Consider the following 15,814-nt stretch of genomic DNA (forward strand, 5'->3'; position numbering starts at 1 on the left):
ATGTATGACTGAATTTAAATAATTTTTTGCAATGTTTCTCAAGATGACATTTGTGGTGGAATGGCACAGTATAAATAAACTGAATTGAAACATTGTAAAAAAATAAATAAATAAAAATAAGAGGTGTATAATGTAAAAAAGGAATTTCCTAATTGCTCTACATAAACTGACCTGCTATTGACAGTTTAAAAACAAAACATCTAAATTGCTTTAAAGAGAGGTGACCGCACATTAGCGGTGAAATTGCTTCTCTAAATATAATAATTGTAGTTACCTTTTTTACTTTGATAACAAAGGTAAAGCATGTTCTGATAAACATCACCATCCAAGTTGGTGTTTAGCAGCGGACCCACCTTTAATGTTTCTCAGGGGTTAAAAAAAAAGTGACCATTTAGAGTCATATCCATTTTCTGTTGAACTGCTCTTTCAGAATGAGCTGACAAAAAATTCTCAGTATTGTTCAAAACTATTATACTTAGGCCGTAACTAGACCTCTCTGGATCCAGAGTTATTGTCTTCTTAAGGTCCAATAAGCATTTCTTTTTCAGTAACCTTTACTGGAGGACAGATATTCTTGTTTTATGCAATGATGATCTAGCTCCGTATAATCTGGTGTACTGTTAAGAGTCTTTATCGCATTAAAGGATGATGAGGAAGGGTACAATGGGATTCTGGGAATCTTAATTATTTTAATTATCTTATTGTTCTAATGGATTTCTATATGTAAAAAGAAAAAAAAGAAATCTGAGCATTGCTAAAAGTCTAACACCATGTTTCATTCTAGATTAAGGTTTAGATTAAGGTATAACAGTTATAATCAACTCATGTTTTCTGTTTTACATAAATTTAAGACACTGTGCTGAATAAACTGTGAGATAAAGTGTTTCAAAAGAAATGGATTCATGCCAAAGGGTGCAGAAAGGCACATGGGTCAGCATGAGATTAAGAAAGACATAAGTGACATTTTTGAAAAAAAAAAAAGATGTCCAGCCCCGAGTTGAAGGGCTTGAGGTCGGTCTAGGTCACAGTGAGTCATGTTCATCTTGTCTGATATTGTAATGGACACAGAGTAAGCCAACCACTGGCTCAGTAGAGGATTGATTTGCATTGCATTCTATACATGCAGACCAATGATGGTCACTTGTGCTGATTTGATTGTGGGAGACCAAAATTGATTGATGTGGAGAGTAGATCTCCCCAACTGTTCAGCCGTACTCAGTTGAGCGATGGCGTCTCTTAAGTTCAATTATTAAAAAAAAAAAAAAAAAAATTCAGATCGCTGGGAGAGGGAGTTCCAGTTACTTTAATGGACAACCAAACAAACCCAGGAAAACTCTTATTATTCCTGTGTCTGGAAAAAAAAAAGTCAGTGCATATATACACAGAACTTGGTGCTGATCTATCTATGCCAGAACTTCTCTCTTTAACACAATATCTGTTTCCCAGATTAGCAAGCCAGCAATTTGACTGCATATCTTCAAATAAACCTGAAAATAAATAAGGTAGATGGCTTAAGATACATCTACAGTATAGCTAAAAGTCCTATAGCTATGAATACTTATACAACCTCATATGGATAAAGTCCACAAGTTTTATTGCAATATTTAAATATACGAGATCTGAGACACTGATTTGTTAGGAGTTCCAACAAAGCTCTCCAGAGCTCTAATTATGTCAGAGACACTATGTACCTATTTGATTAATCCTTCTACACAACTTTCTGTTCCAGAACAAGCTTTTCACAGAATATGTGAACTGATCTGGACCACATCATTAACAAGCAGATTAACAAAACCTGGAAGCCTGGATTAAATAATGTTAGCGTGACAGGGATTTTTCAACTTCTCATTCTGTTCTACTTTAAATATGGAAAAACACAAAGGAAGAACATTGAATGTTTGCTTAAGTAGCTTAAGAAAATCATTTCCTCACTCAATGTACTATATTTTTTTGAATCACCTTGTGAAGGACTCGTAGTTGCACTGAACAAATGGCTGTGAAAGCACCTTAACTCTGCAATGAAATACTCATAACAATGTGATGCTTTATTGATCCATTTGCAATCTGGTCTCTTTACTGGAGGTCAGAGTGCTGGAAAAAGACATTGCTACATCTTATTCAGTTTGTTAACTGCGGATGTTTTCCTTGATGGAAAACAAAACCTGCTTACACGGCTGAATGTGTGTATGATAATTTGCTTAGCCACAGCTACTCCCCATGTTTAACAGGTGACTGCTGCATTGCACTGTAACAGAAGCTGACGCAGGGCGAGCCTTGAGCCAGCAGACTGCCAGCAGATGAATTGTGTCCGATTGTACTTGAATGCAGGAGGCTTTTAACCAGCAGATGTGCCTGCAGCTATTACACCTGTTTAAGTTCTACAGCAAAGGCTGTGCAAGGCACATTCAGGGTGGCAACCGAGCATCTTCACAAAGAGAAATACCGCAAGAGGGCTAAATATGTATCACATATGCTCACCAAGAATAAACCAACTACAGCAACATCATCAATACAACAAGAGAAAAACAATATATAAGCCACCATAATGACTGGTTTCCAGTTAAAGATTTCAATTCATGAGCGAACAAAAACACTGACAAATACAAGTAGATCATACAAGAAAAAAAAATGAGCCAGCTTAAAAATGGACAACGTACCAATGTGTGGCGTGGGTGTGCTAAAGAAAGAGAGTTTGGCATACAGTTACGAACACACTCTCTGGAGCTAGACATTGCACCCGTTTGACATTTTGAATCTTTGCACTTATGTTTGCTTTTCTGGATACAAAAGGTGCCGTCTGCAGTAGGACGTTTCAGGACCAGCAAGACATTTTATTCCCACTTTGACAACTGAGAATTTAAGGTAATGTTCTGTGTTCTACCCATAGTCTACTGTAACAAAATGAGTCTGTGTGGATAAAATAAATATCTACCAGCAAAAAAGGCAACTTTTTTGGCTGGTAGAAATAATTTGGTTTAATCAGAGCTTATGATAGAGAAGTATTTCTTTAGAAGAATCTTTAAAAAAAAAAAAAAGTCTACAATTTGGTTCCTGCTTATCTCCTTTATAGGAATACGGGGACAGTTATATTTCCACAGTGCAGTTAACATTTTAAACTTCACCATTTTCCCCTTCTTTGAGGTCATGCCTTGATAATCATTGAGTGTTTGCATGGCTTCCTGTATTTCTATATGCCGTTTTCACACAAATGGTTTTGATTTTTTTGGGAGAAAAAAACAAAGAAAGTTTTTTTCCCAAATTGGAGGTTTTTAAGAAACTGATTTGGTTGACTAGCTATACAGAGAAAGCGAAAGAGATCTACACATGTTGACCGTTTTATTGTTTTTTCAAGACACCAAATCAGTAGAGCAATTTCTATTGTTTATTTCCAGTCTGTTTCACTTTGTCCCAACTTCGCTTACATTAAACTTCAAATGTGAGCTAATGACGGTAAAACCTAAGAGGAAAAGGTGAAACAGTGCCATTGAAGTCATGAGCTGAATATGTTGAAAATATGTTGCAAAAATATTAGAGGCCTAAATTAGAGAAAAGGAAACATACGTTTGGGTTTTTAGCAGACCGTGAGACGAGACAGCTGGTGGTGACATCCTCAACACACACCCAGCATCAAGCTGAAAGGCAGCACAGGCACTCAGACCTACTGTAAAAATCACTGGCTAGGAAATACAATTAGCTATGGTGTTGTCATACACACAGTGGCAGTTTCACCTGACTTGAGACAAATATTTACAAATGCTTGATTCTCATAAAAGTCGAAAGCCTCAGTAAGCCAGCACAGGCAGGTAAAAGCAGAAAGTGAGGATTAGAAGCTTTTAATTTTACAGGTAAACCATCATATAAAGGGCTCATAAAATGTGAGGAGTGTTTCTGTGAAAATGCCCCAAGCTCAACTCGGCGACCTGGTTGACCTCCTTTCAAATTATGCAATCATTTATTAAATGGTAAGAGATCAACACCTTCCACGGTTTTGATCAATTATGATATCTGGACACAACTAAACATCACACAAGCAGAAACCAATAAGATGACTTCTGATATTTAAAAAGGGTTCAATTAATTTTATTCATAGAAACACTTGATGTTTTTTCAGTTGTTTTCAAACAAACAAAATTAACGAGTTACAAAAGAACCTGCATTACTACAAAGGTCACCAACCTTTGATATGCTTCTAGACCAAAAAAAAATTAAGGAAGCTCTAATTTAACAACTTGTTTTTAATAACTTGATAAATAATAAAAAATGGATGGATGAATGAACAGATATTTCAACACTACCTCTGGAGGGTCCTTACCCTTAACCCATGCATCAGTACTGCAGGGACCAGGTAGTAAACAAATGTAGCTGTAGGACTTTGAAGTAAAACCCTCTACCACAAATACTGAAAATAAATTTGGATAGGCCTGCCTTCTATGAAACTGTTCCACTTCAACAATTCAAGAAGGATTTGTTTCTACATAAACCTGCAGGAAATCTCTGCTACAGCTTTTAAAATGGTATCCATCACCACTTCAGAAGGCTGGTTGTTACTGAGAAGTCACAGCATGTAGAAAGCTACGAAGGTTTAGATGTCAACCATGTGAGTAAGCAGCAATTATGTGAAACCAACAGTTAATATACATGTTGATCTGGAACTGTTTAACAGTCAATGCGTTCCAGAGCCAAAATGAATAAACGCAAACATACCCACGCTCCAGCCAGCCTTGTAGGAAGGCCTGTTCAAGCAGGATGGCAGGCTATTTTTGCTTTCATCTTTTCACTGGAACTCAACTTCCGGGGACTTCAGATCTGAGAGGAAACTCATAATAGTGAAGGAATCTTCAGGTTACATCACACCTGCCTCTAGGACTAAAACCAGTAGGTACTTCCTCTGATGAGAAATTGTACTGGTGTTTCCTTGTTCACAGGAAGCTTCTATGAAATCTATTAAGTAAGTAATTTTAACAAAAATTTTAAAATTCCCCTTCCAACTAAAAAACCCAAGATGTTGAGAGACATGTATAGATGCTTATGGAAACATATCAGAATTGCACAAGATTAAGAAAACATGTGACGTAAAATAACATTGGTGAATGTTGTGAAACTTGTGTTAAAAAGTAAAATGTTTTTTATTTTGCTTAACACTAGAAGTGCTGGAGTTAGTCCACGTTCACAGCAAGCAATATTGATGAAGCTGCTGGAAGAATAAAATAAAATGCATTATTTTCATCTTGGCAACAAGAGTTTATAGAAAAGAAATGAAAATGGTCAGTGTCTACTGTTCTGGCAAAGAAATAATTCAGTTCTAGCTTCTTAATGACATAACCACCTCACCAAGTCTTTTCCTTCTAAAACCTATAATGCTGCATTACATACGTTCAGCTATTATAAAGTGCCTAAATGCATGGCACTTAAATAAATAGCCAACATTAATTGCAGTCTAGGCAGTTCCTCACAATATGAATACTGCATACAGTGGTACTGTGATAAGAATACACTCAGTTTATTATACAGCCCTAATTCACACACAGACATAAATAAGTATATAATTGAGAGCTAACAACTATTTTCAATCCAGCTTTACTGTAATATTTATGCACAGCAATCATTAAAAAAATAAATTACATTAGCAGTACAATATATGTAATCAGAATCATCACTGCAATATCAACGTGTGGATTAGCTTGCCTGCAATGAACTGTTTGAATGTAGTTTTTGTTAGGTTATGGCTTTCCAGGCACCAGGCATTGAAACTGTTTTTCCAACAGTGCACTGAGCCATTTGGATGGAGCTTCATGGTGAACAATGAGCCTTTTATTTCCCACAACTAATTTAGAGCTTGGAGATCAAGCAGCTTTCAAAAAGTAGTATCATGTTGTCCTAAAACTGTGCCCTAATTATGAGCCCATATTATATTGTACAGAAAATGTATTTTTTAATATACATTTAAAAAAGTGCAATATGCAAATTATCATTTATTTATATTCAATGATTTACATCTAAATCAATTATCAAAAGATAAAATAATAAATACCTGTATCCTAAATATTAATTGATGTTATAGTGGGGAGATTTCAGGATTCCACTAAAATAAAAGAGGAGGACATATTATGCAACCAAACTGTAAGCGCTACATTACGCAAATGCTCTACATTGCTATTCTAAATATACAAGGAGAGACAAAAATATTCAATATTTTCTAAAATTAAAGGTATTAATATACGTTTAAAAATTACTGTTTCATATGGCAAAAACAGAGTTAAAAAGACAGGAATGCTCAAGCGGAGGCCTTTTTGTCATTACATAAACAACTCAGTATATGGAGGTCAAGCAGACATTGTATTGAAATTGTTAATTGTTTTTACTCCAAGAACATAATCAGGTGGTCTGAACAGGAAAAAAACTTGCAACAGGTTTGTTCACACAAACAACCAGCTCAATTCCAGAAAGGATAATTACTCATAATGAGCTGTAGTCAGACTTCCTATTACAGGGAGATGAAACAGAGGGGTCAGTGGTTATTTAACATTGTGTGCAAGTTGAAAAAACGTTTGATAGATTTGCCATTCAAGGTAAAACAATGAGCAACACAAGTTGTAAGATACAGTAAAAACCTCTGGTAAATTTTAGCAATCCAATAAAACAGACATGCATTTGACCTTAACTGATCCAAAAATAACGGAAATTATTATTCAATGTTCAATTCAAATCACCTTTTTTTAAAATATATATATAAACAGGAAATGTAAGCAATCAACATCTCACCTTTAAAAGACTGTTTACAAGGTGAGTGAAACTAAAAACCATTTATAAAAAGCTCCTTAAAAAAGGGAAGATGAAATCTAAACCTACTTGTAAAAAAATAATCAAGAGTGTCATTTGTAATTTGGTAAACCTGAGATATTGCTAATGGAAAGTCCACACAGAAGTAATTTATATATTGACCAGTAACATAAGGTAGTCAGTACAGCAGTTAAGATTAAGGTCATAAACGACCAAACAAAACATTATAAAACCGAACAAGTACAGCAGCACGGAGAACATGGAATATGCAATAATACATAACTCAGCAGTCTTAATGTTTTTTACTCAATAGATTCTCTGGTTACTGCAAAAAACAAAACAAACAAATAAAAAAAAATTAAAAAACAGTGTAAACATTTCACCAGCATGCCATATTTGGCTACTTCTGTTTTGGCAGTGAAACAACCTTGTTGTGGTTTCTTAATGACTTTACCGGAACATCTCTACATCCTTCTAAACATTTTCTGCCAGATTAAACGGGCACCACCAAATTGGTTCCTTACACATAGAGCCTGAATCTGTAATAGTTATGTAATTAGCAAACATATTTTTAATTTGTAACAGTGAACACGGATAGAGCAAAAATAATAAATCTGCTACACATTGTCCAGTACAACTAAACTGATCTATCGCAGTCGTCCAATAATGCAAAAATTACTTCTTCTCCCATCACTTCTCATGCCTGATAACAACCTTCACTACTGATGACACTTCTAATCTGGGAAATAAAATATTCACAGCCAAAATTAAATGTTTGTGTGTTCAACTAGCAGGGGATGAAATATTCCCAAAAAGTAAAAAAGGAAAAAGTCAGTCATAAAAAACAAAAGGTATTTCACCCTTTCCTTTATTTTTGATATTCCAAAAGAGTCAATTGTTAATGCGAATTCCGAATTAAAACAACATATCATTTAAACACTGTGCTGAATCCATGTCTCAGTAATGTTTAACAGACAGAAAAAAAATTTTCAGTGTTTTTAAGTGGCAAATTTTCCATTATCCCTGTTGGAGCAACACATCAGGCAAGATTGCTGTGGTTTCCAACAGGTTTGTCCCTAAACTCTGGTTGGCTGAGTGACACAGGAACTCAAGCATGTCTGAACATGGGAGATTCTGAAATGGCACTAGCTACAGTCACCAAGTCTGATCTACATTGATCTCCTGCTGCCTTGTCTGTAAACAAATAGACACCTGGTTAAACTTTTGCTTTGGAGTACCTATGGATGAGTTGGAGTTGTTAGATATGTTCACAGGAAACTATATACTCCTCTACACAACTCAGAGTTATTTATCAAAAAAATATCTTACACTGACTGAATTGTGTAAAGGATCCATGTTGTGTTGTAATCAAGACATATGTATGTGTTGTCTTTTTCTGACCATTCTCTGCAAACCTTAGAGATGGGGGTACAGAAATCCCAGTAAAACAATATTTTTTTAAATACTCAGACCAAGTCTGCAACAGCAATTATTTAACATCTAAAATATTTTTTCTTTCCCATTCTCTTGCTCGGTTTGAACTTCAGCAAGTCATCTAAATGTCTAAATTCACTCAGTTTCTGCCATATGACTGACTGAGACTTTGTGTTTCCAAATGCCCAATAAAATGGCTGGTAAGTGTCATTTAATTGTTGTTTATACTGTCGCTTTATGCAACCTACACTTCTCTTTCACATTTGGTTCTGCAACTGTGAAAATTTACAGTTACACCACAAGCTGCACAGTTCTTTAATGCTTTGGCTTTAAGAATATTTTCTGACAGATAAAAAGTCTCCCATTTAAGCTGTTTGTGCAAGATACAGAAAATCAGCAGAAAACATTTTTCAAAAAGAAAAAATAAATAAAGCTGCACTGCGTAGACAGACCTTTAATCTGAGCTCAGGTAACAGTGAAATCAAGAACTTGTAATCAAGATATACCAAGCCGATTTTGAGGTCAAGGCTTTTGTTTACGTGCCACAACATTGCCAAACCATCCAAGGCGGACAGTCAGATATCTCCATCATGGCATCTTCAACAGCTCCTCATTTACAAGCCAAGAATCTGATTGATTCTGAATGAAAACAAGCTCCCAGCCAAATACCAGAGAAATGTCAGCAGAGTCAGAGGTAAACTGTGTCTGGAAGAGTGCACATAGCGTTCAACACCGAGATAAAAATCTACATGCGGAGTCCCAACTGGCAGAAGCAGGAAGTTCTTAAGGTTTTAAACAAATTCCAGTGAGCAACGACGGAATAAGGAAAGGCAAACAGCAGCATAGGAAATGTTTATTCAGAACAATTGGAGACTCTTGCATCCTCCTTGCAGATTAACATCACAGCTTGTGTCAAGGCCATCTGTGTTACATAAAAGACTGGCACAAAAACAGTGTGCCTCTCCTCTCCTCATCTCAAGGAAAGGAAGACATGAGTAAAATAATATAAAATGTAGAATACCATAGTAGACTTAAATTTCTAAACCTGAAAGCCTAATTTCTTCTAATAAGGCTGGGAAAGGTAAAACTGCCATTGTCAAAACCTTTCAAGAAACATGCATGACAGGAATGATATTTTCATTGGGAGTTACTTAACTTGTTGATGCTTGTGCTTAAAAATGTTGTTGAATGTGACCAAGATGTGGAGATATTGTGGGCAATGTGGGTTGTTCTTGGCTCAGACAACTAGTCTCTACATAGACTTAATGGGCTACCAAAAGATCTTCAGATGACAGCTGTGAGCCAGATACCATAAAGGACAGTAATAAATCAAAACACACTAATTTCAGGTCTCAAAATATAGTTTCTATGTAAACAAACACACAATGAAGAGTATATAAAATACAGACCTAAATTAATACCCTACATTCAAAGCAATGAAGCACAACTCTGCAGTAGCAAGATTATGATGAACAAGAAAACATTAAATCTTACTCATCTTTGAATTTTCAATGTGTGCAATATCATAATTGTAATGGTGTGCTTGGATACAATATTTGTAGTCATAGGAATATGCAAGATGCCATTTAAGTTTGATGTTTACCAAACAACATAAAAAACTTTGCAAATACAATTTTGGCATAGCTGATTTGTAAGTATGCCTTTATTTTATTTGTGTCTTTTTGTGTGTATTTTTGTATGTGCATTGTATTTAAGTGTTCTCCATTAGTGATTTTGTTTGATGTACTTAGTGTTCTCTTTGTATTTTTTCTTGATTCTTGTAAAGCGCCTTTGAGTGTTTAGGAAAGTGCAGTAAAAATAAATGGTATTATTAGTATTACAATTATTTTAGAATTTCTTTCAACTTATGCAGACTTACGTAGGTTTCAAAGGCGGAAACAACATGCTTAGGAAGGACGAGTAAAAACAGCAGGAAAAGGAAGAGCACCAGCAGCAACATCACACTGGCAGGTATGAACTGTCGCATGGTTGAAATGCACCTTGTATATCTCATACCTGAAGAAGTCGGGAATGTGACAACCATACTGCAAACGTTCAAAATGGTGAAGAAGCAAAATGGCCAGCACTCGGTAATGCCAGAAAAAGCAGCATTGAGCAAACAAAAACAGGTAAAGTCAGCTTAGGAATGCTTTTTATTTAAAGACGCATCAAAAACACAAATGCATTGAATGCATCCAGAGATTGGGGAACTGTATTGTATTACACATGCAACAATTAAGTAAAATAAATTGTTTTTATAAACTCAATGATTTCACTAATGATGAAATCACAATAGTGAACAAAAATATCATGACTATATATTTATGAAACTATCAGCTCTAAGCCAAATACATTTCTTATTGAAATTAAAATCATAAAGACATATCTATTATTATAGGAGGTTAGAATACAGGGGCAATGAACCCTGAAAATTGCAGTTCACTATCCTAATCTTAAAGGTAAACCTAACACCTCTTTTCAGGTACAGATGAGTCTCCATGATTAATTAGCAACGTTTAGGCTCACTTTTCAAGTGCTTTTGTGTCAAACCCACTGGCAGAGAGGCATTTAGTGTACAAAGACCACATCATGGCAAACACTATCAAAACACAAATCCCCTCACGGCATGGGGCAACGTCGCTGACCTCCAGACCACAACATCCACCATAAATCTTGCTGTCCAAGTGCTGACACTTCTTTGAAGAGCTACTGGACTGCAGGTTTGTGATCCCGACACCACCCTTGGTGCAGAAGGACTGCACACTGCGGAATTTCCTCCCAATACAGCGAGTGCTTACAGACGGGAAAAAATAAATTACGTTTTCGAGAAGTCCTGCCAAGCCATGATCTCTATTCTGCAATAAGTATTTCCTGACTTTAAAACGCTGACAGAATTTGCAGTGATTACTCTGCTGCAGCCACAGTGCTGGCTTCAGTTACCACAATACAACGTAGTTATAAGGAGACAGCTGAAGACGTTTCCCCTGATCCATTTGATCAAATTAAACCGGCACAACATAGACCTCAGACTGGACTCACTCCGACAATTGACATTTTACCAACCAGGAGTTTTACACAAGCACAGATCAATGGGGCAGCAGAGTATTTCATGTTACGGATGTGGCTTTATGTCTTACTCCATCAAGAAGAGACCCTACACAACAGGAGTTCGGGTTTGCAATCTCTGTATGGTGGACCTGCATGGTTTGACAGCCTCTCAAGCTGTGATTCAAGTCATATTTTCTTTGTAATTTAATGTGCAAACTCTGCTTCTGATTTTACCAACTGAGTGGGTCTACTGTGAAAAGAACATTTAATCCAATCCAAATTAAGGGAAGTCCAAAAAAGCAACAGTAAAAAAATTACAAATTTGCATCTTTTAGAACATTTGTATATTTTCAAATCGATTCTTTCCATACATTTTTCTTATGTAGTTTTTGTTAGAAAAAGAACTATAAAAATTGTATACAATTTGAATAAAATGAATTTCAGAGATTATTAAGACTCAATGACTACATCTAAGATACATTTCTTTCAACTTATTAAAGGTTGGCTGTTGTATCTGGAGATATATTGTAGATTACAGGAAGATGTGATGGTCATTTTGACGGTCAGAACTTCCTCCACAGCCTAAAACGTATCCATATCTCTCACAACACCAAAAAGAATAGTTACCTACTAAACTACTTATCAAGAACTGCCAGGTAGTTAAAATTTACCAACCAGAGTTACATAACACAAAGGTCTTGTTATAGACTTCGGTTTCCCTTCCAAGTAAAATCTCAAAAGCAAGGTTTCAATGTAGAGTTAATGATCAACACAGCAAATGGAAGAAAATTGCAGAAGTTTATAAAATATCTTTAAAATTTTTGTTGCTCATCCAATAACTACAAAAATACTGCCTTGTATATAAGAAATCGCTAGTGTCGATATCAAACAATGTAAAATAAGAGGTATAATACACTAGTAAAAACAGTTGGTGCAGATGGTTGATGTAAAATATGAAAATGGGAAAATTGTATTATGACAGTTACTTTTCTGTAACTGAAGAAGAAGCTCATACAAATGCAAAACGACAGTTATCAAGCAAAATAGGCAATAGGCAAGTATGCAAAACTTGTGGCAGGTCTAAAGACCACAGTACTTCTTAAAAACTGGACAGCCACTCTTGAGCGTCTGTTAGTAAATGTGTCAAAAGGGGAAAAAGCAGCAAACTGCTTCCTGTTCAACTTTGTATCAACACGTGAACCAAACAGCTGCTCTGTTTGTCAGCTTCAGGAAGACACATAAACACTCAAATTAAGTCAGCATGATGATACGTCACTCATCCCTATCTTTAGAGTCCCGCTGAATGATCAAATGCCATACTGCATCACAACAATGCAGTCACACACAACAGGTTTGGCTTGCACACTTCCTTGTAGCTGCTGTAGCATGTTTTATCTCCTCAGTCACAGCGCTGATGCCACTAGCTGCTGCACAGTTCCCAGCAGGCCACAGCACACCTCAGCTGCTGCGTGTCTATCCACCTCCTGTTGCACGGAGGGAGGGATTTAGGGCGTAGAACCAGTCACAACATGCAGGTCCAGCACTGTCCACTCCAGTAACTGCTCTGTGGTGTCACAGAGTTGCCTTGGGAAACTGTAATGGCTAAAAATGAAGGTTGATGGAATATGATTTGAATTAATCCTCAGCAATTTAGTAAGATTGCAGAAAATAAACCCTGTAGAGGTTTGCTGTCTTTAAGGCGTCAGTCATGCCTACTACAGTCCCCAATAAGCCTCCTGGGAGATTGAAGGACAGAGAGATAATCCCTGTTACAGTCTCCAAAGGACGGAAATAATTAGTTAATACCTTTGTAAAGCAGTAAGCTGGGGATTTTCCCAATTTGTGTAAATAAAAAACATAAAAGTTTTAAGTGAATATTCAAAACTTATCAAGTTTTTTAACCTAATTTTTAAAAATATTTAAGATTCATTTTTATTTCTTCCTAAAGATATATTTATTTTTAATGTATCTTTAATATAGTTCTGTTTAGTATGATGAACAAAGTAAATAATAAACGAATAAAGTGAAAAAAAATTAAGAATTTTTCACTTTGTCACCTCTGATCAGCAAATTATGTTGTAAAAAAAAAAACAGTCCGATTTGTTTTTCCAAATCATTAAATGTATAAAATCTAATTTTTAAAAATCTCACCACTTCCAGTCTATAAGCACATCACATATTTAAGCCTAATAAAATTTAGAAGATGCTTTAATGGATAAATGGAAGTGCCATTCTATAGGGAAAACTCCCACAACAAAGAGAAATAAATATTTCAAAACCATCAAAATCATAAACTTTTTCATACTGGAATTTTCAAAATTTGCTGATTGATTTATGGATGGATCATATATTAATATTTTCCAGTTTTTTTACCCAAACTTAACCAGTTCAGGAAAATACCTGATTCAACTTTTCTAGACTGCTTAAGAAACCTGTAAAGACCTGTAAAAAGTTCAAATATAGAGAAACGAAAACTTTCTAAAAATAAAGACCTGTTTTTTTGGGGGGGTTTTTACATTCTTTACAAGACCTACAGAACATATGAATGAAATTAACATTTGTGTTCCTTTACCTGCAGCTCACACCAGGCCACCTCCACCCAGGTGTCGGTATCCAGGCCTTTGTAGACCGTTTTGAAAGACCCTCTCCCGAGCTCGATGTCAAATTTAAGGAACCTTCCTCCTGGAGATGTGGAGACCGCTTTCATCTCTGCTTCCTCTTCATTTTCCTCACTCACTGCCTTAGTAGCAACTTTACCGCCATCACTGCAAGTAACATTCAAAGCATGTCCAACTCTCTCCTTGTCCTCATCCGCACTGGTGCTCTCTGTTGCGCTGTCTTTTTGCCCACACTGGCTTTCAGTGCTGGAGCTCTCTTGAACCCCACAGCTAGTCCCTCGTGTCCTGTCCACAATTGATCTCAAGTTTATGTTCAGGATTTTGCTCCGGTTTTCAGTTTCGGGGGCTTCGTAGGATTGCTCATCCGTGTCTGAAAACCACAGACTTCTCCTGATGAATCTCTGATGCCCATTCCTCTGGTAAACGGAAGAAGGATCACTTCCACCTCTCACTAGAGAGTCCTCAAGATTCACATTTGAATCACCCATGAGCCCATGCATATTTATGGCGAGATTACATTGAGAATTGGGTACAGATGAATGCTTGGGCTCTTGGAGAGTCCCACAGCTAGCCTCCGGCTCCATGGTGACTTAAAAAGTTCAGTCACTTTGGTTTCCAGGTTCTTCCAGGCATGGCTTCAATTTCCAAATGCAGGTCTTTTTTTGCAGATGAATACCTGCAGCGCCCACCCGGTGACGCAGTTTGTCAGCAGAGGCCCTAAACAGCGCTGGGATGGATGACACAGGCGAGATTTCATCAGATAAAGAGCTGCAAAAGAAATACTGACAGTGAAGTAAAAATATTATATATATATACATATATATAAACCAACTAAAGAAAATTAACCCATCTCCTGCATTTTAGTTTAAAAAACCCACTCGAGACAGAGTCTGCAGGTGTGATTCAAAATATAAGCAAATTATTTAAACAAAACCATATTGTTTGCAGAGGCCATCTTCGTTCAGGTGCAGCAAAAACTAGCAAGCTACAACTTAAGTTTAACGAAGCTAACCGTTTACACGCTCTGAATGTACTCACCCCACGCATCATATGAACCCCCTGAACCAACACAAGCAAATATGTACGCGAAAACTCAATAGCTTACCTCTTTAGGAAGAAAAAGAAAACGCTGAAAGGCGAACACAGCACCGGGACTACACCTTACACAGCCGTCCGAACCGAACCTGTCAGGTCCGCAGTTAGAAAAACCTCGCTAACGTTAGCCGACTGTCCACGGCGAGAGGAGGGTGGACTTTCTGAACGCCCTATCTCAATATTAAGCCCATTTTCACGCACGGGAGTCACACCGAAACACCAGCAGATCCAGATTCAGTCCGGGCAGCACATTCCCTCCCCACTGCCGAGGGTGGAAAAATGACGAATGTGTTGTATTTATCAAATGACAAGTCCTCGCATCCCTTAATATTTGGAGACCGACTGTTTCTCTGTAGCTGCTGCACGCTGAGGCTGTGGGTGAATTAACACGCAGCTCGGTTCACGCCACGGGATTTTTTCAGCTCTTCTGTAATCTCCCCGGCAGGTAATTTTAAACACGCAACTGTATTCCCTTGTCATCGCCTCTGTTCAACGTTGGGTTCATGCGCTGCTGAGGCAGTAAAAATGTGTTTCCCATTCACTTTGCTTGGCTCCACGCCCCTAGTAACGACCGCAGGGATGGTCCAATCACGCAGCACGCTGGGACTACCACAGAGACAGCCGACTCATCACATTGTTGCACCTTCCAGCAGAGACAGACACAAATTTGACAAGAAAAGACAACGACTGGTTGGCTGGGAGACGGTGAAATTCATTTTGAATTTGAAATACTAACTACAACGCGACGCAAGCCTATCTCATTCGTACAAAAGCGAATTAAGCGCTATAAAGACAGAAAGTAAGCGCAAAAAACAGCCAGAAACTACTGATTTTGTTTG

The 15,814-nt window shown here is 37.0% G+C and overlaps 1 protein-coding gene across 9 annotated transcripts in view; it reads right to left on the bottom strand.

Annotated features, from left to right (window-relative positions):
• The window catches only part of LOC114161859 (serine/threonine-protein kinase WNK2), a 49,836-nt gene extending 34,301 nt beyond the window's left edge, over positions 1 to 15,535 (bottom strand). For 5 of the 9 annotated variants that reach the window (XM_028001223.1, XM_028004367.1, XM_028002809.1 and 2 more), the window contains exons 1-2: positions 14,986 to 15,534; positions 13,835 to 14,648 (exon numbers count right to left, since the gene is read on the bottom strand). In XM_028001223.1, the coding sequence (XP_027857024.1) occupies positions 13,835 to 14,464 (630 nt within the window). In that variant the 5' untranslated portion in view covers positions 14,465 to 14,648; positions 14,986 to 15,534. Of the gene's footprint in view, positions 1 to 13,834; positions 14,649 to 14,985 lie in introns of those variants that run through there. The other 4 variants (XM_028005169.1, XM_027999633.1, XM_028003633.1 and 1 more) reach the window with 4 other exon arrangements.
• Between the last annotated feature and the right edge of the window lie 279 nt (positions 15,536 to 15,814).

Source organism: Xiphophorus couchianus, chromosome 1, assembly GCF_001444195.1.
Source record: "Xiphophorus couchianus chromosome 1, X_couchianus-1.0, whole genome shotgun sequence".
Classification (NCBI taxonomy): domain Eukaryota; kingdom Metazoa; phylum Chordata; class Actinopteri; order Cyprinodontiformes; family Poeciliidae; genus Xiphophorus; species Xiphophorus couchianus.